Genomic DNA, 26,616 nt, shown 5'->3' with positions numbered 1-26,616 from the left:
AATTTATTTCAATCCATTTTGGCGCCCCCTAATGTCGGCGCCCGGGGACATATGTACCCCCCCCCCCCCCGCCCCCGCCCCGCCCCCTTCTTCGCTGCGCCCCTGGGGTGGAGTGGGGGGGGGGGAATATAGTAATTTCATATGTTAGCACAATTTTTGCAGAAAATTTGAATATTATATCAACCCTCTTCCACTCCCCCACCTAAAGAAATATCAATAAAACGCTAAAAGGCTAGTTCCGCTTTGGTCTTTAAATATTATATACAGACACGCATCTCAATAAAGTATGGACGGGGGTGTTTAAATGTGGTGTCAAGATATTTGTTTAGCTGTGTAGGCGTATGGAACTCTGACTTTTACATTTCGCTTGGTTTAAGTTAGCAAAAAACTCATCTTTTCCCTACACCCTAACCTAATTTGCAAATTAATATTTCGATTAATCAGTTTCAATAAAAAGAATTTTCAATCTGCTCTTTTAAACACCATAGTAGGCCTACACAGCTTTCGCCACTATTGAATGAATGACACACATTATTTATAAATAAATCCTTCTTAGGTTGTGTAATTAAAAAGTAATGTAACACGTGACCTCCAAGACGGTTGACACGTGAATGATTCGATGAATCCAAATGAAATTTATAAGTGACATAAAGAATGTGTGTGTGTGGGGGGGGGGGGGGGGGCGCTTAAATATGTTCTAGCGTAGTGTAGTAATGTGATAAAAAGAAAAAAATAGCAGTTAAAAATTTCCCATATTTATTTCGGGGAACCCACCGTGTGGAATCTATGTAGCAAGTCACGTTCTCCTAATCCTTGAACGGTTTTTATTTGATTCGGTATTGCATAAAATTATCCAACGCGGCGCTGGTGTTACAAAAGGAAAATATGGCGTCCATGAATGACGGTTACAAAAAAAAAAAGGTTACGTTCGCAAAAAGAGATCTGGGATTGGCAAATCACTAGACCGTAGAGAATAAATCGACACCGGTTTTTTATTTTTTATTTTTAGTACAGGGTACATTAACACCTTTATCAAAATGGCTTGATCGGTGTGGACCGACAAGGTGTGAGGGGAAGTGTATCGTTTCTGGATATTTTAACCAGAAATATTATGATGATGTATTACACATAAACACAACTTATGTTTAAAGGTTCTAAAAGTATTAGGCTGTAACACTGTGATTTTGTCAAAAGTTGTGTTGCTGAATTTTTCTCCGAATAGGCCAACTTTCTGAAAACAGAGTTTCTTTAAGGCATTATTTTGAGAAAGGAGGGGTAGCTGCCCCACAAACAGCTTTTTTCATAGCACCGTCACAAATGCCTGAACGCAATAATTCTAATCGGTGTGTGACGTCATAATATAGACAAAACCCACTGGCGTAGCGAGGGAGGGGACGGGGTGCGGATCGCACCGGGTGACACCATTTAGGGGGGTGACACCAAGGCAAAAATTAGCAAAATATATAGAGAAAAATGATAATTCCACTTAACTAAGTGATTAATTCGAGTGTTAAATAGTCTTTTAAGAGGTGCAAATCGAAAGTTTGAGGGGGTGGGGGTGCAAATCGAAAGTGTGAGGGGGTGCAAATCGAAAGTTTGAGGAGGGGGGTGCAAATTGAAAGTTGAAAGTTTGTCCCCGGGAAAGGTCGCTACGCCCCTGGGGGGGGGGGGGTGACATCATTAAGTGCCGCACCGGGTGACACCCGACCTCGCTACGCCCCTGGGGGGGGGGGGGGGGTGACATCATTAAGTGCCGCACCGGGTGACACCCGACCTCGCTACGCTACTGAAACACCTGCGATATATTATTAAGTACTGTTTGATGAAATATTGTATAAAGATTGTCACAAAAATTCAGATTTTTGTAAATACTCTGATAGTTTTTTATAATTAACAAACATGTATTTCCGTTAGATTTTTATGTTTTACAATGCTTTGCTAACTATTTGTGTCTAAATTACACCAGCTTTAATAAGACGTGTAAACCAACAATCTTTTTCGCATTATTAATTATTATTGAATCCATAACTTACTGACCAAAGTCACAAGCTTTGCATTTTGAGAACCGCCGATTATTATTAAAAGCTTTTCTGTTGCCGCTAAGACTTGACAATGCTTTGGTGACACTGATTATACAAAGAGCTATAAGTTATAGGTTTTTAGTGTGAAAAATCATTTTGAAACATGATATAAATTAGCTGAAGCGTAGCCGTGTGATTCGCGGTATGGCTACTGAATATCGTGAAGGACTTCGGTATCCATGCGTTCAGTGTTGATGTAAACTTTATATCGGTTAAGCTTTAATGTTATTTTATAATTCGAATCATCTTCCTTTAACCAGTGGCGTAGCGAGATCGGGTGTCACCTCGGTGCGGCACCTGATGGTGTCACCCCCTTCCTCCCCCCCCCCCCCCAATCGTGTCGGGATTTGTCCACTTTGCTCTTAAAAGACTATTTAATTCACTCTAATTAATCCCTCTATTTAATCATTTAATTAAGTGAAATTATTTTTCTGTATATATTTTGCTTTTTTTTGCCTTGGTGTCACCCCCCTAATTGGTGTCACCCGGTGTGGTCAGCACTCCCCGCCCCCCTCCCCCTCGCTACGCCTCTGCCTTTAATCCGTATGGGGGGCAGTGTTACTTCCAGACTTTTTTCTCCGGGGGGGGGGGGGGGGGCTTTTGATATTTTCGCCCCCCCCCCCCCCCCCCCCAGAGATGCCTGGAAGAAAATCTGATTGGGATGGGGGTCTTTGGGGGTACCACAGTTGACATTATAATTCTCCGTTTTTTAGACGTAAAAAAAACTAATTAATTTTATGTTTCATTACATTTTTTTTATTTCAAGTATTCCGCCTGTGTAACTCTATATGCCAGACTATTCATGAGTAAGGAATTTTACCCAGAAAGATATAGATCTATTTTATATCTGCACTGACGGCCTATTTGAATACGGAAGAAACGGTGGTGACTGAAAACCATTTAACAAAAGTTTCGCTTAACAACACAAATACTGTTTAGTTGGGGACGGTGAGGAAGGGGGTGCACAAAATAAGTCTACCAGTGAATAGGCCTACTGCTAGAACAGCAGTAGTAAAAGTATAGTGAATATGGAGGGTACGACGACTTTCATAAATGATGTCACATGTATGTGAGAGGGCAGATCTTCTGTAACAATGTGTGATGAGCAGTGTTTCTTTCAGACTTTTTTCTCCGAAGGGGGGGGGGGTACTTGATATTTTCCGGGGGAGGGGGGTGGATTAAATTTTTCGGGGGGGGGGGATGGGGGAAGGGTATATATGTTCTATATAAATTCCATTTCTTTCGAGGAAGGGGTGTAGACTTTCTTCGAGAATATGCCTGGAAGAAACTCTGGTGATGAGGCGGATGGTGGTTAAGATAGTTAGGGGGTGGGGTGGCTAAAAAATCTGTTCGATTGGGCGTAACGTCGTTATGTAGGCTACCATTAAGTCAAAATATCTACGCGGGCCTTACAACTAAAAGATTGGTTGTCTAGGAAACAGAACCCCCCTAGTCTGCAAGGGTAAACCCAGGTATGATTGTGCTAACGAAAACTACTATCTTACAGCACATTACCCTAAGTTAAAGGCGGCTGTCATGCTGCTGGTAACAAAATATAACACACATATGATAACACATACATTATCTGTCACGTGACTCAGGCGAGAGTAAAGAGAAGGTGCACATACAGAGGCGTAGCAACCCCTCCCGGGGCCAAGCTTTCAATTTGCCCCCGAAAATTGAAAGTTTGGCCCCGGGAAGAGTCGCTACGCCTCTGAGGGGGTGACACCATTAAGTGCCGCACCGGGTGACACCCGACCTCGCTACGCCACTGCCCCCCCCCCCCCCATATATTTTTTTATTTATAATTCAAAATAGCAGCTAAAATTAGCTTATTTTGACGCCCGGGGACATATTTACCCCCCACCCCCACCCCCGTCGCTACGCCTCTGTGCACATATTCGTTATTTAACACAAAATCGGACACATGTACCCACCCTCTACCTCCATACTGATATTACGGTAAATACCATTGGCATTGACTGGCCCCACTCATTAATATTTTTAGCAACCACCCGCCCCTCACCGACGATATGTGTGTAGGCTACTACACATATGGGAATCAAATTAGTGTACTTCAAAGTTGCTTGTTGCATCTTCGTTAGAAAAAATTATAAAATTACCCATAAGGTGTTTAAGAAATACTAAGTGTAAGTTAAATAAGTTAATCTATTAATCGGAACACTGGTAATCAAAAGATGCGTTTATAATAGGCCTCGTACAAACAAAATGATAAACCACCACCACACCGTGCGGTACATAATCTGTTGGTGTATTCTATTCAAATTCAAGTAGGATGGAGAAAAAATAAACTCTTTTAATAGTTACTAATTTTTTTTACAAACTTGTAATTATAATATTTAGATTACAATGCAGCCAGCACATACTGTTCGTTAGCTTAAAGAAGGCATGTAAAAAAAAAAGTTATAAAGTGTTTCTACTCTTCTTCAAATAGCTAGATTCACAGCTATAAATGGGGAAAGGGAAATAACCAAATAAAATAAACGATGAAATAAAATAGTGAGTTATCTTTCCATAGTAAACGTATTAGAGTTTGGGGGGGGGGGGTCATCCACAGAGTTTCTTCCAGGCATCTCTTCGAACAAAATTTATATAATTTATATAGAAAATATATACTTTTAACAGTGTCCGCCCCCCCCCCCCCCCGAGAAAAAAGTCTGGAAGAAACGCTGTGGAGTCTTCCATAATAGACGTCACGCTTTTTTGACGATTTTTACTTCCCCCCAGTCACACATCGTCACAAAAAAAAAAGCCAGACACCCCCCTCCCCATAAAATGATGTCACACATCAGCCTACACCCCCCCTATGGACCCCTACCCCCCCTACGAGTGTGACGTCATTTATGGACTAGAGTGTACTACTACTACTACTAGTAAAAACTTTCCCTTTCAAATCTGACGGTCTATGGGCCAAGTGAAGTAAATTTCACTTGTTTCTGTGACCTCGGCATATGAAGAGATAGTGTGGGCAGCACTATGCCCAGCCGCCTTTACTTTCCCTAACGTGAGTTAGGTACCCATCAGAGTTGGGTGGACTAAAGGACGGTCTATTGACTTGAACCAGGATTCGAACTCGAGACTTACAGTTAGCAGTCCAGCTCTCTACCGCTAGGTCACTCCGTCCCATACTACTACTAGTTGTTGAGTACTACCCTAGCCAAGATTCTGTTGTATCATTATCAGTAAGTTGAAGTCTTCATACACAAGAATTATGTAAAATATATCTATCATTTTCTTAGCCTACTAGCACCAACCTACATTTTAGTAGAAAGACAATTTTTTTTCTCAAAGTATTTGCAGCCCAAAATCTGCTAAAAGCTTCTTTATCTCTGTCTGAGCAATAAGAATTGTTCTATGGTATTTGCTCTCATTGTCAGTTGCCATTCTGTATAGGCCTATATCCTTTAATGTTTCCTTTTGTTTTACATTTGTAGTCATATGCACACAGACACAACATATACATGCAAATATAATGGTATTCCACCAAGATTGAGGAAGGACCAAGTCAAGAGCCAACACTGATAAACTTTCTCAGCATTTACCCAACAACATCCAACCAACACTGTACAATTAAAATTAAAAGCAAACAAATTGTAATATAAAAATAAAAAATACTACTGGTAAGTACAATAATTTTAATGACAAAAATTTTATAAAAGAAATGAATGATGTCATACAGTCAAGTGCATTCAAAACAAAATAGTTAGCAACAGTTCAGTCTGGTTGGCAAAAATCACATGAAAATATGCCTTATATTTTAACAAATTACAAAACTCATTGTCATTTCATAAGTGGTTCAATAAATTAGATGAAATGTGTAGAGAAAATAGAACAATTGACTTCATATATTTTGTTCAATCTACACATATTTTTTATAATCAACTTTTGTAACAATGCAAGAAGAATTTTAAGAATGACAATGATAAGACTTTGCCTACCCATACTTAGATCATGACTCCAATATAAAGCATCTTTACTACATGAGCCTTTACTATAACAACAATCTGGCTAAGTAGGAATACTTAACTTGTGTAAAGAACGTCAAACTACAGAGATTGTTATTTAATACTACAGTTAAAAACACTATGGACTTATCCCTTTGTTAATCTAGAAAAAAAAAAAAAGAATGCCAACCTATTTATGCACCAAGAAACTCATTCCCAACTCACATAAAACAAGGCTAAATGTCACTACTCAAACTCTTTCAGTCAACATGTGGTAGACAGACAGACAGTGAACAAATTTATTCCTCCTTCTCATGTGCAGCCTGCTTCTGCTTCTTGAGTGCCCTGCGTGTGTTGTCCAATTCTTCAGGATCTCTATCTGGTAACACATCACTAATGACACCGTAACCTAAAGTAACACTGCCATCTCTGAGGGTGAAACGCTGGTTTTTCTCGAGAACCATTTTTTTGAACATGTTAAATATGATTTTGCCATCTTCCCCAGGCATTAATAAATCTTTACCAACAATCTCTAGTAGTGCCGGCTGAGACCAGGTGTTACAGAATGTTATAACTTGAGAGAATGATGTAATTGGTTTGTTTTTTCCACCTTCATCCTGTACAAAAAAAAATTAAAAGTTAACAGAATGGTAGTGTAAATATTTTAAAATGAAATTAACACAATATTAATATATCAATGTTTAGTTACTCAAGTGTCAGAATTTTTGTAATAAATCCAAACAAAGAAGGGGTATAAAAAGTAATATATGAAAAACAAAATACATTGATGATATTCAAGATTCAGATATTGATATATTAATATTAAAACAAACTTAATTGCAACTAAACAATTAATGTTGATAATGTTAAAATTAACCACTACTCGTCATTTAGAAATAATTTTGCATTATAATAATAACATTCTGTTTTTTTTCATTAATTTTAATCAAATTTGTCTTAAAATGAGATTTAATAGTGACTGGAATACAATAATCTTTCAGTCCAATGAGCCCTTCTGTATGGTCGGGACTAAGAACAATCTTCACTATCTGTTTTACTAGATCTAACACTCAATAATTAAAATGTTATGGTAGTTATTTCTACCAGAACGCCTCACAGTATTTGGGCTTAAAATTAAAAAACAGACAGTATGAACCTTTGAAAATTCAAGGTGATTTCTGAAAAATATTGGATTGGAAGTCCATTTTCTACTGTATTTTTCATCGGCAAATTTCTTCAGCATGTATCTACCGAACAGACTTTGCTGCCAATTTTTTTTGGCCTACCAGTTTGTCACTTGTGCTGGCAGAAATAATGCAGTCTGAACATTACGATGCTCATGTCTCCGGCACTGCAAAGACCTCACCAAAAGTGTGATCATGTGAGGCAAGTAATAAATTCAAAAAGGATAATCATTGTAAAAAAATATATACAGAAAGAGTGACAACTAATTAGACAAGCCTAAATGATTTGTTTGCATTTCTTCTGTTTGTAATATTTTTCTCACAAAATGCACACAAAATGTGAAAGTACTAGACTAGCATATTTAATTTTACAGTGCACTCTTTCTAAATTTATTAGTAGCATTTCTGACTGGAAATAGACAATCTATATGTAGCATATCTTTTTGTAGGTTTGAGGGCAGTGAGAAATAGGGTCTTGGTTAATACCGAGAACAAAATGCTGTGGCCATAAAATGACTTTAGGGAAAATAAAAGTAAAATTCTACTATGTATACTTTAGCCTCTTAATAAACTCAGTGACCCTGTATTTCATAATACTTGGGGAAAAATAAAAGCGATGTCATCGGCAATCTCAAATAGTAATCTTGTTGCTAAGACGTACACCTACAGATATCTAAAACAAAGTGAGCTCACAATGACCCCTCAACCATGTCAGAATTTTTCTCCCGCTAACAAGAAAACATGAATGGATGATCATACAAGTAACATCGATTAGAATTGAAAATTTTTAAAAAAATCTAGATCAAGAAAATAAAACACTCATCACTGATCTACTTGTTTAGTTGAAAACCAATTCTAGGATAGAAAATAAAAATATGGAAAAAAAACAACCATAAAACAAAACAAAATCTCTTGCAAATCAATTTGCAATTTTGCTGGTAGGTCTCACATTTTTTTCTGGCATTTACTGCCGCCTTTTCGCACATTTCCCAAAACCTGAGAAATAGGCTTCTTCTTCTTCGTTCCTAATTATTAGTGTTGGAGGTGATAGAGATTTATCTGCCAGTGGGTTTGAACTCAAGACTTTGTTCGAATTTATCAACCATGAGCTTTTTGCCGACTCGACCACGCCTCCAACACAATTAAGCGTTACGTGTCAACTGGTTATGCGCCATTGAGGCCATTGACTCCAATTTCAGCCTGCTTTTCTTTTTGGATTTGCTTCCATAGCCTTTGTCCAACCAAGAAAAAACTACAAGGCAGCAGTTGTTTAATTTTGGAGTTGTCTCTCCTAGAAGAGTGGCTGTCCCCAGCTAACGAGCCTCATCTGCCCGAGGCTTCGAACTCGAGACTTTTCGGTTTATCAACCATGAGCTTTACCGACTCGACCACGTCGACTGAGTGAAAATAGGCTGAAAAGTAGGAGTTTAAAATGTAAAGAATATATTCAGATAGTTGTGAGGTAGGCCTATATATTTATACAGACTGATACATGACAATATCTGCACAAGTTATAACACAAAATCCAAATATGCAGGCTAGCAAGTGATAAAAAAAATTAAGGCCCATCCTAAAGTTAGAATCTGTAGGCCTAAAGAATACGATTTTAATAACTGTTTAAATTTAGAATACAAACCTTAGAAAGTAAATATATTTGGGCTTCAAAACGATTGTTCATAGACATACTTCCTGGTTTACCCATGCAAAGGCCTCGCTTCATTTCTTCTCTCTTAACACCACGAATTAGTGCACCTAACTGATCACCTGCCTCACCTCGGTCCAAACTTTTCTTAAACATTTCAATACCAGTAACATTAGCCTTCCACTTTTTGTCAAAGCCCATTATTTCACATTCGTCTCCTTTTTTAATTACACCTCGTTCTATTCTTCCAGAAACAACTGTGCCTCTACCTGGGATACTAAAACAGCCATCAATTGGCATGAAAAATGGTTTGTCCAGATCTCTAACTGGTGTTTCGATATATTCATCAACTGCATTTAAAAGTTCTTTAACTTTCTCCTCTCCAATGGCTTTGTCTGATCCATCAAGAGCTTTAAGAGCTGATCCAATAATAACTGGTGTTCCATCTCCATCATAGCCAAACTCCGTTAGAAGTTCCCTGATCTCCATCTCAACCAATTCTTGCATCTCTTTGTCTGCAGCATCTGCTTTGTTGATGAATACGACCAACCGTTTTATTCCAATTTGTTTGGAAAGTAAAAGATGCTCTCTAGTTTGGGGCATTGTTCCATCTGTGGCCGCAACAACCAGAATTGCACCATCCATTTGAGTTGTACCAGTTATCATATTTTTTATGTAATCTGCATGACCTGGACAATCAACATGCCCATAGTGGCGTGTGTTTGTCGAATATTCAACAGTTGCAGCATTAATAGTGATACCTCTTTTCCTTTCTTCAGGTGCATTGTCGATGTCGGCATACGCTTTAAAATCGGCCTTATTTTCATCAGCAAGAACTTTCGTAATCGCCGCCGTCAGAGTTGTTTTTCCATGATCGACGTGACCTATCGTCCCAATGTTCATGTGTGGTTTATCTCGTACGAAAACTTTCTTACCCGCTGCTGCAGGCGGTGCTGCCAGAAGCCTAGCGTAAATAGAAAAGCAATGTTTTTGGGTTCCGACCAACTGCTTGGCATATTTGTAAAATAGCGTAGATTTAGATGACATTTTAATAGAACCTGCATCAACGAAAGGTCGAATGAGGAAAGCAGCCATGTTTCAATAACATGTGTATTAGTATGACAGATTGTTTGCCACTTTTGAGCCAAATCACAAAATAAAAACTTCTGTTCAAAATAAAATAAAAACTTCAAAATTAAACATTTTTTAATAATGCAAATTCTCACATCTGTTTTAAAATATATGAACATAATGTAGTATGGTGGTTAGAAACACAAATAAAATAAAATAATTTAAAACTGAATTAGTTTACAACTTGGCAAGGATTGCTAATATTAGGGAGAAGTAGTTAAAAATTTCGATTGATATATTTTTAAAATTTGGATAACAAGACACCAGTGTAGGCTAAATTTAAAAATACCAAAAGCATATAGATCTAGATCTATAATCAGAACAATTAATCATAGATCGTGTTAAAATAAAAGTATTTAAAAACTAAAACTTTAATTTGTTTTTATGTCACGTCATTTACTCCAACGAAAGTTCGGGATAAGGGCCTTAAAAAAGTTAAAATTCAAACAAAAGCACTAGTTAGAGCATTTGCTTTAAATTATTCATAAAAGTATAGGCTACTATTATACAAAATGAACTATTGTATTAAAATAAATTGACTAATTGGCAAATCAAAGACGCCTATCTACAATGATTATTAATATTGTGATATAAATCGCATTTCTTTTTCAGATTTGAAAGTTAAAAAAAAAATAGAATGCATAAAATACGCGAAACTTTCAAATTCATTTGATTTAATCCTACAAGTTATGCAAAGACTAGAATAGACCTAGTTTTATATATATATATATATATATATATATATATATATATATATATATATATATATATATATATATATATATCCTTAATAAAATCAACGATATTGATATTATTATGCCTAAAAATATTTGTATCTAACTGATAATGCTGTATGATCTAAGGACAGTCTATATCATAAATCCATAGGCTTTTTTTTTATTTGCTTTTTACATCTCACGCTTTTTGTTGCGAGCCTAATCTTTGTTCCGGTACAGCCAGTTGCCATAGTGTTGATTATTAATGGCGGATAATCGAATAAAAAACATCTTATAAAATGGATATGCCGCTTGAATTAGAAACTGATATTTTAAATTTAGATGATGAAATAAATCCTGAAATCACAGAATCAGCTCAAGATAACGAAAATGCAAATACAGCTATACTCGCAGAAGATGATGAATTGCTAGAGAAAAATAATCAAGAAGAGCATGAGGAAGAGGATGCTGAGGTTTTGAAATTTTGGGTTTTTGAAAGTTTTTGAACCTTTGTTAACGTTTTTTAGGTTCTTACTACAGATCTATTACTGTGGTTGTCTCATACTTGAATTAAAACAGGGAAAGTCTTTCATGAATATTGAGGGTTATTAGTTTAGTTAAGTTTTAGTTTTATAATTTATTAGTTCAATTAGTTAGTAGTTTATTTATTAGTTTATTAAATTAATATTAATGAGTAATTATTAGTATATACATATACAGGTAATCTCATGATATATCGTCGGAAACCATAGTTCATTTCAACATTGAAATATATAGGCCTAGGCTTAAATAAAGTCAAGTGCATTAAATTACAGTTTTAACTTAATTTTAAGTTTAATTTACAGAAAATTTACAACAATTAGTCTAATTAGTAGATCTAAATATTAATAATAAAGTCATGTGTACTAATTCATGTTTTTTAAGAAACAGAAAAAAACTTGCAGAAGTCTTGCGACAAATAGATTCTAGATCTTAGATCTAGGCCTTGTAAAATAAGGCGATTAGATTTACTAAAGCCTAAAATCATAAGAAGGACTAGAAAAATGTTTAGTAACACTACAGTAACAGTAACAATTAGTCCATCTTTAAAATATTTAGATCTAGTGATACAAAATAATTAGCAAAACAGTATTTAAAATGCAACTAAAATCAATCTATGCAAATTTTTAAACATTATTTATTAATGGCACCAAATAAAATACACTTACAGTAGGCATTTTGATGAAAAAATATTTTTTTTTTAAAAATAGCTAGTACACTAGCAAACTAAGTCAATTTAGCATATATTAACATTATGTGCAAAGTCATTATAACTGAAAAATAATTCCAAAGTCAGGTTCAGCCTATTATGAGCTAATGAAGAAAAAAGTACTAGAACTGTGACCTGATTTAATGGGTGGATTTCTCGATTATTTTTAAAGATTTTCAACAAAACTTTATAGAAGCATATTAAAATATCTTAGAAATGAATTTAGATAGCTAAAATTTAACACAATAAATAAACAATGTAAAAAAAAAACTTTTTAAAGTATTGTATAGGCTTAGCTAGGTGTGGCAGATAGTGGTAGTAAAAAAAATCGAACTTTATATTTTTGTGTTTTATGACAATATTTGTACATAATTAACATGCCATGCTTTTTAAAATACCATGTTAAAAAAACTGCAATCTTAACTAATAATTCATATTTTGCTTTAAAATATGCTAAAAACGATCATCAATGAGGAAAGCCCAATGCATTCTATTTTTAGATATGACCCGACATGACTAATACATTTAGCCAAATTATTGGGTTTTGTTGCCGCACACATTTTCCAGCGCTTTGTTTTTGGCAAAAAGATTATTAAAAATGGCATTATAAGGGGGGTTATATTTCTGGCTTACGGGCCTGAGAATTATTTCCAGATGTTGTCATGTATATAAAGCTAAGACTCTGAACAGTTGCTTCATCACCAGCTGGTTAACATTCATCGCGTAGTTTATAAGTTATTTGATTTTAAGTTCACGTTAACACAAGAATAAAAAGAGCTACTTTCACTAAAGTACACCTTACTATTCTTGATTAACAGACTTAATTAGAAATGGGTAATTCCGATTACTAAAATTGACGGTAACTTCAAAATCATTGGTTTAATCCCTTTACCCCTTAATGAAAATGAAACCGCTCCGCCATCTTAGTAAATCGCTTTGAGAGCTTGCACTGTGAGATAATATAAACAAACAAACCCAGAAGCCATGAACCGAATGGCCTAGTTTACCGTATTTCCAGTGGTTTCCAGAACGACATGGTCTTGAGAGACTGTCATGGTTTTACTGTTTTTTACTGCTGTACCAATGCAGAATAATAACCTACGCTATAACCGACATATTTATATATGTACATATATATATATATATATATATATATATATATATATATATATATATATATATATATATATATATACATACATATATGGTAATCTATCGTTTTATTATTTCACATTTTTAGGAAGATTTATGTTTTGAAAGTTACAAAAATGTTTCAAAGTTTTACTAATGTACCTGGTTTTAACCCTTTAAACCCTTAATTCCTGACCCTAAAATTCCCGTGCCCCTGAGCTAATTTTACATCCAACAGACTCTCGATAAAAAAATGAATCCTACGAGTATAACAACACAATTGATTTTATTATTTTAATAATTAACTTGAGTCGAATAGGGGTGATTGACAAAAGGTCAACATCCACAAGGCTGACAGGACAAAAGGCCGACATGACAAAAGGCTGACTTGGACAAAAGACTGACATAAAAAAGGCCGACAGGAGATAAGGCCAATATACTATTAGGCCGACAGCCAAAAGGCAGACACCCAAAAGACATACATGTAAATATAGGCTGTATAGCCACTTTGTCTTTGCAGGCCAATTTCGTTACCATAGCTGAGCATGGGTACAAACTAGTGTGTGTGTATATATATATATATATATATATATATATATATATATATATATATATATATATATATATATATATATATATATATATATATATATATATATGTATGTATGTATATGTATATGTATATGTATATGTATATGTATATGTATATGTATATGTATATGTATATGTATATGTATATGTATATGTATATGTATATGTATATGTATATGTATATGTATATGTATATGTATATGTATATGTATATGTATATGTATATGTATATGTATATGTATATGTATATGTATATGTATATATATATATATATATATATATATATATACATATTATATATATACATATACATATTATATATCTATCAATTTTTTTACAATTTAAAACTACATGAACATGGTAACATGGTTCATACTAAGATTTGGCTAGCAAGCACCAGATGGCTTAAACGGGTAGGCAACTGCGCCTACCCATACACCATTCCCCCAACCCCCACTACTATATGTTGTCTGGTTGTCCTTTAACATCCATCTTCTCATTTTGATATCCTGACATTTAGACAAAACTTGTTTTCATTGTCGAACTAAGTCCAAAATTGTGTTACTGTTTGTCTTTTTTGTCTAAGCTTTAACCACACTGTTGTGTTCTGATGAAGAACTTGGTTCAAAACATCCCTGTCTTCATTTGCTATATATAGTACAAATGATTTCTTACCGAAAAAATGCAAGCAACTGTTGTTTGATTTTTGACAGCCTATAACAATACTAAATTCAAACCCAACCCCAGCTTCAACTCAACTTTGCACTAATCTGATGTTTAGCCCTAATTCTAATTTTAAACTCAATTCTTTTTGTTTCTGCCTAAAGCATAACAAGTATGTAACAAGCTTGTTTGTACATGCCTTATAATAAACTAGGCATGCTGCCCAGCTTCGCTTAGGCTTTCGAAAACATTGAGAATTTGAATGCTTAATTAATTCGCCCGAAGGTCGGTCTACGACCTCAAGAGTTATGAAGAGGTTCCTCCGTGGACATTTTTTTTCGATTTATAGCTTATATAAGGTACCGGTCAGTCGAGGTCAGTTTTGACCCCCACATCGTAGACTTTTCGGCCAACCGGCCCCCGTGTTCTGTCGCATCAAGGCAAGATCATGCCAAATTTGAAGCGCCTGCGGCGCCGGGAAGTGCCCTATCGGACACCCGACAATCTAGATCTAGATCTAGATTCCTAAAAGAATTTTTTTTTTTAAGTTTAGCCCGAGCATAATAAAAAAGAATACATTAACCAAGTTGACTTGCTGTGTCTCGAACCCGCACCACCTGCGTGGTTTAATGTACACTAACATCTCCACTATTTAGGCACCTTATAAAATACGGAGAATGAAACACGTATTTTAAAATCTTAACTTACGCGAATATGCCTATTCTTTCAAATTAATTTTTTATCCCAAATTAGCCAGTTCCAAACAAAGATTTTGTATAAAATAAATAAGTCTTGAAATAGTTTAGTCCTAATATAGAAATTTATTTTTGGAATTGATTTTAGAGAAGTTAGAGTCTAAATCTAGATCTTAGCGTCTACGTCTAGATCTAGTTATTGCGTAGATTTAGATTTAGATTTAGTCTAGATCTAGAATCTCTAGATCTAGAATCCAAATACATAAAATAAATTTTATGAGTTTAGGCCGGAAAAATTGTATTGTATACATTTCATAGTGTACGTAGATCTAAATCAAATTTGAATGAAATAGTTCATTTCTTTTCATTCTAAACACGGCAGATGACGTCATTAGTTAATGTATAAGCAATAGTGACGTCACAGTTTTATGCGTTCTTTTTCACATATATTAATGCTTTTCCGGTTGCATAAATAATACTGTTTCACTACATTCGAATACGCCTTTAATTTTTATTTTTCTTCTTTAAGTAAAATTGTGGTTATACATTTAAAACATCTAACATATTATTTTCAACAAAAGTCCGTAAAAAGTTCTCGATATATCGCTGCCGATTCTGACGTGATGTCCGGCGAAAATTTTTTGCGGACAGAGAAAGAGAGAGAGAGAGAGAGAGATGTGCGCACATTGGGCTTTTATAAATTAGGATATGAGCCATGGTCAAATATCTCCTAAAACCCTATCAACTATAGGATATTTTAACTTATTTTTAAAAATCTTTAATAAACATTACCATTTGTATGCCTACATTAATATTATGTAATATTATTTTCCAGTTATCACCTGATGGCATTTTAGATGAGGAAACAATAGCCCGCGGACTTTCTAATGTTGGACGCTCAGCAAATGGTGATAGCCAAGTATTTTTAAATGTGACTATACCAGTAAGAACAAAATTCTAACATCAATAAAAGTATTTAATGAATTATTATTAAACTATTTAGTTGTTTTAGTTAGTTAAAATTCCGTTGTTTACTCCTGGCCTTATACAAAAGTCAGTGTGTTATTGTATAAGTATACTTCAATAGATCTTATAAAAAAAGTTCCTTCCTCTTTTTTCAAGGGTTGGGTTGTGGTAGAAAGCTGATAGATGGTTACTGTAAAAATACAAATTACGTCCTTTTAAATTTAACTATTCAGAAAATAAGAAGAAATTCATTAAATCATTTACATGAGTAGAATTGCTTTGTTTATCAAATGTTTCCACCTCATTTTATATTCATTATTGTATCTTTCAATAGGGATTTTCATTAACTGACATTTCCTTGTTAGGAGAGTATATCCACCTGCAAAAAGTTGAAATTCCATACAATGATATTACAGGTTAAAGCTTTCTTATTAGTAATTAAGAATAAAATGTATGTGTGCATTAGACGTGAGCTTGAGTTACCATTTTTAAAGTAAAATTATTTATTAGTTATTACATTTTTTAATTTAATATTAAAACGATTAACTGAGTTTTGTTTGTTTTGTAGATTTATCTCCTTTGGGAAAACTGAAAAACCTTCTAATTCTTGATGCATCTCACAACAAAATTGAAAAAGTTCTGGACTTTGAACCTCCATTTAATCTACAAGAAGTCAACCTGTCATGGAATAAAATAAAAGAGATAAATAATCTCTCCAGTCACCACAGTTTGAGGAAACTCTGTCTTGACAGTATCCTTTGTTTTAGAAAAGTTTTATTTCAAATTTTTGAAAGATAGTCAATTTCAAATTGTAATTTTCCTTAACCCTTTAAAGACAACGAAATCACTTCCATTAATGGTTTGCAGCATTGTAAACGGCTGAAGCATCTCAGCCTTTCCCATAACAAAATTTTGAAAATTCAGTGCCTCGATGATCTTCCAATACAGTACCTAAATCTGGTAACAACCTGATTTTTATTTAATTGAGCTTACATGGAAAAAGATTTCTTTAACTAAAAACTAATTCATATATTAATACTATTAACTATTAACACAATTGCTTATTTGATTGTAGTTATTAGTTAATTTAAATAGATCTGCATTTTAATGATCTTTAACACTATTGTTTTATAATTGAAATAGTATTTTACAAAAAAATTGACTATTTGATGTATGGGTTTTTTGTTTTTTAATGATGAATAAATTGCTTAATTTTTTAACTTACAGAGTTACAATGGTATCAGAGTCATTGAGAAGCTGGAATCAATGAAGCAGCTCAGAGTGAGTTTGTTCTTTTCATGTGCATTTTATATACTGTCCTAATTATCTATTTTGATTGTTCTTTAAAATTTTTAGTTCACAGTTATTAATCTTAGAAGCTTTTTTTTTTGTGTTGTGGATGACAATGCTATCAGCTAACATGAAATTTCACCCGTTTTAAAGTTCAAAATTTTTCATTAAATAGACTTTGTTATAGAATATGAATCCAACAACATTATAAAAAAGTTAAGTTCTCTTTTCAAACCTGACAGTCCATGGGACTAGTGAAGTAGAGTTCACCTGTTTCTGTGACCTCAACATTTGAAGGGATAGTGTGGTCAGCACTATGCCCAGGTGCCTTTACTTTTCCTTATGTGAGATATGTACCCATCAGAGCTGGGTGGACTCAAGTATGTTCTACTGACTTGAAGATTCAATCTCAAGGCTTTCTGGCTAATAGTATAGCATTCTACCAACAGCAATTCTTTCATTAGTGTAATAAAAAAACAACTAAAAAGCCAATTTAATGTCTCTCTTATTTAGGAACTAAACTTGTCAGGTAACTGCATTAGAAGCTTATCAGGACTGGACAAGATTAAAAATCTGGAGATTGTCAACTTAGAGGATAATGAGGTACTGAATCATTCAGTTCTATGCTGTATGAGACACTTAGTAAAAAATATAAAAGAAAATAGCATTGCTTTTAAAACTGTTAGAGAGTTGTTTGTAACAAATATTTATTTATGATAGCTATAAATATTTATCTAAAAGATAGCTTAAAGTGAAGTTAAATTTTCAGGTGATTGACATTGTGGAGATAAATCACATCAAGCAAGCGAAGGGTTTGTGTGACCTAAATCTGCTGCGAAACCCCATCCAAGAGCTGCCAGACTACAGGCTTTCCATTATTTTTAGACTGAATAAACTGACTCTGCTTGATCGAAAACATGTGAAGGATGAGGAAAAGGTGAGGACCGCTATCTTAGAACCTTTCACAATGCTATTTAAGAATATAATGAAAATAACAAAAGAGACATTTAAAGAAAGTAGAGCACATCTGCTTTAATGTAAACACATAGTTGGTTGGAAGGTGATGTAGAGTTCACCTGTTTCATTTACCTCTGCACATGAAGGGATAGTTTGATTAATTAAATAATTTTTTTTTATTTAAAAAAAATGCCTTTTTAAAATATTAAAAATGCATCCAGCAACTCTACTCTCCTGGACTTAAATCAGGTCAATTAGATTCATGTTTTAAAGTAATGTCTCAGAATGTGTCATTAATGTAATGTTCTCTCAGGGTGTAGGCCATTAATATAATGTTGTCTCAAGGTGTAAGCCTTTACAGTAACATCTCAAGATGTAGGTCATTACAGTAATGTTGTCTCAAAATGTAGGCTATTACAGTAATGTTGTCTCAAGTGTAGGTCATTTATGTAATGTTGTCTTAAGATGTAGGCCATTACAGTAATGTCTCAAGATGTAGACCATTAAAGTAATGTCTCAGAATGTACCATTAATGTAATTTTGTCTAAGGGTGTAAGCCATTAATATAATGTTGTCTCACAGTGTAGGCCATTTATGTAATGTTGTCTCAAGATGTAGGCCATACAGTAACGTTGCCTCAATTAGTAGGCCATTTAAGTAATGTTGTCTTAGGGTGTAGGCCACTATTAGCTGAACAAGAATACTCGCACTCTATCATAATTAGGCTATAAAAAAACTGACTGTTGATTATTTTCTAAAGCATGTTGCCGTAATTGTCAAAGAATTGGACTTGTTTCATCAAAATTTCATATTGTTTTAGATATAGAATTAAATTGTATGTATTTGCTCACCAAGGTTGCAGCAGTGAACACATTTGATCCTCCCATGGAAGTGGTAGCAGCTAGAGATCACATAATGCATGTTGTGTATTCTTTTCTTCAACCAGCTAAAGTTTGGAACTGGTAACTTTATATACTACCTACTTGTAGCTTTCAATCATTTACAAATAAATCTTCTATTACACAATTATTACACACTGTGAGAATATGCCTTTGTTAGTTGTTGTATTACGCTAATGAGAAATTAAATTCTAGTAATAAAACTATCCTTGTTTTATAACATTACTATTTACCTTAATCAACCGCTCTAAATTTATAAAATTCTCAAAGTTCCAAACAATCAAAACAGCCTTCATTCAAACTGAATATACTGAAAGATTCAACAATCTGTTTCTTTATTGTATTGTTTCTTATAGTTCTTTTAAATTGTGGTTTTTAAAATAATGATATGTATGCATATCATGTTTTTAGTACACTACCCAATATTGAGACACCCTACCCAATGCTTGTTCTTGTGGGTCCTCAAGGCTCAGGGAAGAAAGATCTGGCTATGAAACTGGTTGATGAATTTAGTGATTACTTTGGTTATGGGTAAGTTCACATATACTAGTTAAAGCTCTTGTTAAAAGCTTAAGATGACAGTAACTTTCTATTGATTCATATCTGTAAAAAAATATTTTAAAAAGTTAGTTTTATATTATATAAAAATATATATTATTTTTTTTACATGTGAATACTTGTTGTGTGTAGTTTTATGTTTTCAGAATAATCACAAAAGTTATATTTATTATTCAACTTAATAGATCATTTATATTTTACACTAAGCTTACTAAACATGTATAGTTTCTGTCCGTTGTTAGTTTAAAAGAGCAAGACTTCAGATGAGTAATCATTTTGTAGTAAGGCTTTTAAAAAAAGTTAAAGTTGTGTATGATGAGTATGTGCTCACCAAATTATGAGGTCCTGCTATTGGGCAATGAAACTTTTCAGTTAGAATTGTACCCACTGTGTAGACCTATCATATAGTAAAGTCAAACTCTGAAACTACACACTATATTTATTTCTTTTACAGAGTTTCTCATACAACAAGAAAGCCAAGATATGATGAAATGCAAGGAAGAGATTATTACTTTGTATCTTTGGATAGGTTTGAATCAGACATAAAGACAGTAAGACATTCTAGTTATTCCAGTTATTGTTTAGTAATTAAATATAAAGTTTTTGTGTAATATATATATATATAAACTATTTTAGTATCAGCAGTGTTTATAAATACAAAGTTAAATATACCATCATATTCTCATTTAGACTGTAAGAGACTACTTAACAACAAAAAATTCAAATACTCTCTAACCTAACTGATATCTGAAGCTAATAACTAAGTACGAAAAAGTAGGGGCTAAATTAAAAAAAGATAATTATGCCAGAATAGCTCCAATAATAAATTGATAATACATAACAAATGTTTGTAAATTATATTCTAGGGTCAGTTTATACAGACATATCAATACAATGATCACTGGTATGGTCTCCAAATGGAATCTATTGAGAATGTAGCAAGAGATGGACTGGCGTGTATTGTACACATGGAACTAGAAGTAAATATTTTATGCTTTTAATCACCTTTCAGATATACAAAGTTCCCAAACATTGAACAAACTCGATTAGCACTATTTATGCAATTTTTATAGACACTAAACAGATTCCCAAAAGTTAATGTTTTTTTTTTTGCTAAAAATAATTAACAAAAATTAGTATCTACCCTAATTGACTAACAAATTCTCTTTAGATGTTTTTAAATTTTGTTTTATGAAAATGTTTTAACAGGGTATACAAAAATGTTATTTTTAAAGGATACAAAGCTCTTCTTTTTGTTTTGCAACCTTTTTTATTTATTAGCAACCCAAACATGAACTGAATTTTATATTATTATATCATTTTAAACCTCTAGGGAGTTCTGACTTTGAAGAAAACCTATTTTGAGCCCCGATATGTTCTGGTTATGCCTCTGAATTCAGAAATACATGAAAAAAGGTTGCGTAAAAGAGACATTTACACAGAGGAACAAATAAAAAGAACACTAAAGAAAAGTGAATTGTATGTCAAAACCAACCAAGATCATCCAGGGTTCTTTGACATTATGATATGCAGTGGTAAGTTTCATTTGTTGAATTATAGTATGGCTGCAGTTTTTAAATAAGGTTTATCTATGAAGGTTACTGAAAAATAATTTGTCATTACATAATTAATTTTCTGCATTAAGGTGCAAACAATAAAAATATTTGTCCTAATAAATTAAAAACTTTTAATTATAGTTTAATGTGAAAAATAAATAGTTAAATGATGTTATGAAAATGTAAAAAAAAAAAAAGTAAACACTTTTTTTTCTTCTTTTCTTCTATGAAGGGGATTTTTTGGTATAATAATTGATTGTTTAAGAGAACATATCATTTTGTTCTTGTTTTAAAGATGACATAACTGAAGCTTATAAGCAACTGCGCAAAATTGTGATGGACTATCTTGGAATTACCAGTGATGCCCTACAAAATGTAGATCCCAACTTTGCTACAAGGGAGGCTACTCCCAACAATATGCGAGGTAGAACTTGGTCAAAACCCAGTAACACAGACAGCTCAAACAAAAGGAGCCAACCCAACCAGTCAGGAGTCATAAAAGACAAGGGTATTGTGGTAAGACTAGTGTTGCTCCTGACACCAAAACAAAGTTGATCGTTTACAAAATGCTTTTAAATACAGATAAATATTAAAAATTATAATTTTTTAAACATACATTGTTATATTTTAAAAAGGGAGATTATATTTGTTATGTTTATGTTGTAGGAACAAGAATCATTTAAAAGAAGACAGAGTGCCGCCAAGAATGTTTTTACTGGATATGTTCCACCTCTGTATGATCAAATTAAAAATATGTAAGTTTTGTAATATTTTAAGTAAATTTTGAAAAAAATTTTAAAATTTTAAAAAATTCTCTAAAAATAAGAAAATAACTCAAACTTTCTGTCTTTTTTTTTTATTTAGATGTTTTTTATCATGTTTCAGTCTTAAAACATTTTTAAAGCAAAGAAATCAACATAACCATAATTTTTTTTTTTCAAAACAATATTTTTGGGTAAAAAATTTTAAACAGGTATCCTAAGACAGCTCCCCAGTCTGTGAAAAAACAAGTTGGTTTTGGGGAGTTATCTCGAGCAACATCGGAACCTGCTCATCAGAGACAGCCCCCAAACCTGTTTGATGACTCCATCCTGCCAGAGTCCCCAGACTCTTCCTGCGGTGACACGGTCAGCTCAGGGTCATCGGACCTGGATTCGGCCACAGAGCTGCAGCAGAGCCGGATGGAGGACATAACAACCCTGTATGAGAGCATGCAGCCCAAAGACCCCATCTACATGTCCGGGGATGACGCCTCCCCCTGTTCATTCAATTACTCCAAGTATGAGCCACACTCCTTCTCCCCCAGGCCAGGGTCGGATAGACATGCCGTGTTACCTCCCATACAAAACACAGCTGGATAAACAAAACAAAACATTTTTTTTTAACAAGACAGATTTTTTTTTAATCATATATAAGAATAAAATAAAATATTTGTAAAAAAAGGAACTTCATAATGTAGTTGTGGTTTTTTTAATTACATTAACTGTGTTACCTCCCATACAAACCACAGCTGGATAAACAAAACAAAACATTTTTTTTAATAGGACAGATTTTTTTTAAACATATATAAGAATGAAATAAAATATTTGTAAAAAGGAACTTCGTAATGTAGTTGTGGGTTTTTTTTAATTACATTAATGATAAAGTGTCATTTTTTTAAAATTGTATTTGCTTGGTAGGTTTACATTTTCTTACAACATTGCAGATGATTTATAAAAAATAATTATTTTTAACTGTTTTAAAAAAGGCCCTCTTAAAATATTAAAAATTGCTTTTATATGCCCATTACATTATCCAGAAACAACTGTCTTCTTATAGCTGTAAATTATTTAAAATGTAAATAAAAAGAAAAAAACTTGTTAAAATTATCAGTTAACTAATTTTTTAAAATGTTAAATGCCAATTTTGTAAAATGTTATTTTAATGTGTGAATTGTGTTACAAATTGAACTAAAACTTTGCAATTTATTAAAGATATAATGATGTTATGTTAAATTAGCCTACTTTTTAAAAAGTACCAGTACTATATAAAAATTATATGTTGTTATGTAAAAAAAAAAACAGAAATATTTTATTATGCATTTTTCATTAAATTAAAAAAATTATTTACGTCTTAGTTTAATTGAAAGCAAATGATCAATAATTTTAAATTGTTATAGAAGTGACTAGCCTGGTAATTTTGAGCCTTTTTTACTGGGATATATTTTTAAAGCCTTTGTCACAGTTGGGTGTCAAAATGCTGTCATCTCTAATGTGAGGCTTCATATGCCAACAATCAGGGCATTAACATAGTGTTAATGAACAGTTGTCTTTCCTTGCTTGTCTCACGTGACAGCCATTTAAAATAGTTGATACAGATTTCCCATCTGCTTATTCTGTGCTTATAAACAGAGTTTCTTCCAGGCATCTTTTGGGGGGGGGGGGGGGGGGGGGCTTGGGGGGGGGGGGAGGAAAGCCCCCCCCCCCCCCCGAAGAAAGTTCACCCCCCCCCCTCCCTAGGAACGAAATAGAAATTTATATAGCAAAAATGTAGACCGCCCCCACCCCCCCACCCCACCCCCGAAAATATCAAGCCCCCCTCCCCCCGAGAAAAAAGTCTGGAAGAAACACTGCTTATAAAGGACGTTATCAAAAATATAAGCCTACTGTTAAAAGAGGTTGAAAGTAAAAATGTTGGTGTTTACAAAACCAAGTAATGGAGTTGTTGGATTCTGGTATAATTTGATCCCTATAGGCATGTGGTGTGTATAACACTGAGCATACCATTCCTTCACGCCAAGGAAACAGAAAAAATTCTGTCAAAAGAAAGGTAGGGGGGGAGCTTTGATTGCCAAGTAGGGCCTGCAATATCACGTCTAATCAGTGGCTAACTTACACAGAAGTTTGTCCGGGAGGGGGGGGGATGCATTCGCGGTCAGGCCGGTCCCCCCCACCCCTGGGGTCTGTACCTGGGGTGGCCGCCCCACCCGCCCTCCACTGGCGACTCCTCTCTGTGTGTTTACATTTCATGTAAGTATGAATCAAAATACTCAACGCATTTATTTTAATTAGGCGTGTGCTCAGACGCCGGTATATCTCCATCTCCATGAGCTTATGACTGAGTGAATCAACAATTGTAGTTTAGCCGTAGCCCAAAGCACAACATTTTTGTAAACCTAAGCCAAAAATACGATTAGGATAGGCCAGGGGTCGGCAACCTGCGGCTCGCGAGCCGCATGCGGCTCTTTTGATATCAAGATGCGGCTCTCCAGCTCCTTGCACAAATACTAATAATCTTCATAAAAAAATAAAATATTTGAAATAAAAAAATGTCAGTGGCTCTTCAAAACCAGGGAAATTTTGAAAATTGTAACTTTTGGCTCTTCCGCTTCAAAAGGTTGCCGACCCCTGGGATAGGCCTACATCTTAATCGCTTTTAATTTCACTCCTAATAACTCATTGTTTTTAAAATAATTTCTCACACTTGGAACGAAATCACTGATGTTGGCAGCTTTAAACTGTCATTTCGTTCCCAACTGGTAATTTAAGTAGACTATAAAACGGTATACATGGGCGCTTTGTCGATTATTAAAATTGGTGCTTGTATACGTACAATTACATGGGTGCTTAATGTACCAATGATCATGTGTGGACGCTTGTACAAATGGGTGATGTAAAACATTTAACAGTAAAGACCCTACGACGAATACGAATTAATCTGTTCCATGAAAAAAATACTGAGCCATTGGCGTCACCAGAGGCGTAGCGATGGGGTGGGCAGGGAGGTACATATGTTCCCGGGCGCCGACCTTAGGGGGCGCCAAAATGGGTTGTAAAATGTCAATTTAGCTGCATTTTTGCATTATAAATAGTTTGAGGGGGGGGTGCAAATCGAAAGTTTGAGGGGGGGGGGTGCAATTAAAAGCTTGAGGGGGTGGGGGGGGGGGTACAAATTGAAAATTTAATTTGCTCCCGAGAGGGGCGCCAAATTGAAAGTTTGTCCCCGGGCGCCGGGAAGGGTCGCTACGCCTCTGGGCGTCACTAGGTCGGGTGTTACTCCAGTGCGTTTGGCACCCACCGGGTTTCTTCCAGGCATCTTTTCGAGGGGGGGAGGAGTCTACCCCCCCCCCCCCCCCGAACGTCGAACGAAATGGAATTTTTATAGAAAATAAATACTTTTGCAAGTGATCGCTTCCGGTAAAATTTAGTCGGCCACCCCCCCCCCCCTCCCCCCAAAAAAAAACACTGTTGGCTCCTCATCCCTGCTTCAAGTGTTAATGCAAAAATAGTTTTTTAAATATTGCCACCACAGCTATAATTCATAATATGCTCTACTCAATAAAGAAATACATACGTTGTTACATATTGGTTTATTTGAATTATGCAAAGAGACACATTTAAACATGGTCAATGCATGCATTCCGGTGAATCATGAGTGGAACACATTATATTGCAGTGTTTATCAGAGACTTTTATTCTCGGTGGGGGGGGGGGGGGCGGACTAAACTTTCCGAGGGGGGGGGGGAAACTGGTAAAAGTATATATATATATATATATATATATATATATATATATATATATATATATATATATATATATATATATATATATATATATATATATATATATTAGGTTCGGGGGGGGGGTGTGCTCCGCCCCGAAAAGTTGCCTGAATGAAACTCTGACATATTGGCTCCTCCTTGTCCCCATGTATTCTGTCAAGAGAATATCCTGCTCAGAGTTTCCAGGCATCTCTTCGGGGTGGGGGGGGGGCGAAGACGGTAGACGTCCTTCGTTCTCCCCCCCCCCCCTCCCCCAATAAGAAATGCCTGAAAATGTCTGAGAGGTGTGTATAGGATGCCATTGTGCAATGCTGTATGTAAAATGACATGTGCATGCTTATTTAGAATGCTGATGGAGTCCTACTAAACTAAATCTAGTGACTTACTGTAAATCTAGTGACTTACTGTATTTCATCAGTACAGCGCACCAAAACAAACCAGATTCTAGCCTTTTATGGCAGTAAAAATTTCGTTGTTGACAAGTTTTATTTTAGTAAACAACAATTTGTGTGTACCTACATACTCTCCCCTCTAAAAGCATACTAGCGTACACCTTTCTCTCTTATTTCAATGAAATGTAGTTTATTTCAACAAACAAGCCGGTCACAATTTATAGGTTGTTACTGATTCAGTAACCCGAATACGTCTAGCCTATTTTTTTTGTTTTGTTTTGCAGAGGTCAAATTGTCCCATAAAAAACGATAACAAGTTACTTTTTTTTTCCAAGAGATTATCACTTCGGGTAGATAGAGGATATGAGACCTAAAGTGTTTACGTGCTATTTGGTGACTAGTAAAGATAG

General features: G+C 34.5%; 2 protein-coding genes across 2 annotated transcripts; one reads left to right on the top strand and one right to left on the bottom strand.

Annotated features, from left to right (window-relative positions):
• Positions 1-5,719: 5,719 nt before the first annotated feature.
• Positions 5,720-9,987, bottom strand: LOC131928779 (elongation factor Tu, mitochondrial). Its single transcript, XM_059284906.1, has 2 exons — positions 8,867-9,987; positions 5,720-6,663 (listed from the first exon to the last, which is right to left on the bottom strand). The coding sequence occupies exons 1-2, from the start codon at positions 9,965-9,967 to the stop codon at positions 6,346-6,348; spliced, it is 1,419 nt and encodes a 472-aa protein (XP_059140889.1). The 5' UTR covers positions 9,968-9,987; the 3' UTR covers positions 5,720-6,345.
• Positions 9,988-10,971: 984 nt separating this feature from the next.
• Positions 10,972-22,812, top strand: LOC131928778 (leucine-rich repeat and guanylate kinase domain-containing protein-like). The gene is made up of 16 exons (XM_059284905.1): positions 10,972-11,192; positions 15,884-15,991; positions 16,349-16,430; positions 16,583-16,765; positions 16,850-16,974; positions 17,242-17,295; positions 17,818-17,907; positions 18,074-18,241; positions 19,117-19,223; positions 19,572-19,691; positions 20,173-20,269; positions 20,585-20,698; positions 21,052-21,253; positions 21,570-21,790; positions 21,941-22,029; positions 22,248-22,812. Exons 1-16 carry the CDS (start codon positions 11,019-11,021, stop codon positions 22,633-22,635), a joined length of 2,322 nt encoding a protein of 773 aa, XP_059140888.1. The 5' UTR covers positions 10,972-11,018; the 3' UTR covers positions 22,636-22,812.
• The last annotated feature ends 3,804 nt before the right edge of the window (positions 22,813-26,616 follow it).

The sequence above is a fragment of the Physella acuta genome, unplaced genomic scaffold, assembly GCF_028476545.2.
Source record: "Physella acuta isolate Inbredline_101_S28 unplaced genomic scaffold, ASM2847654v3 ptg001546l, whole genome shotgun sequence".
NCBI classification, from domain to species: domain Eukaryota; kingdom Metazoa; phylum Mollusca; class Gastropoda; family Physidae; genus Physella; species Physella acuta.
The sequence above is the reverse complement of the archived record's forward strand: the minus strand, read 5'-3'. Positions and strand labels throughout refer to the sequence as shown.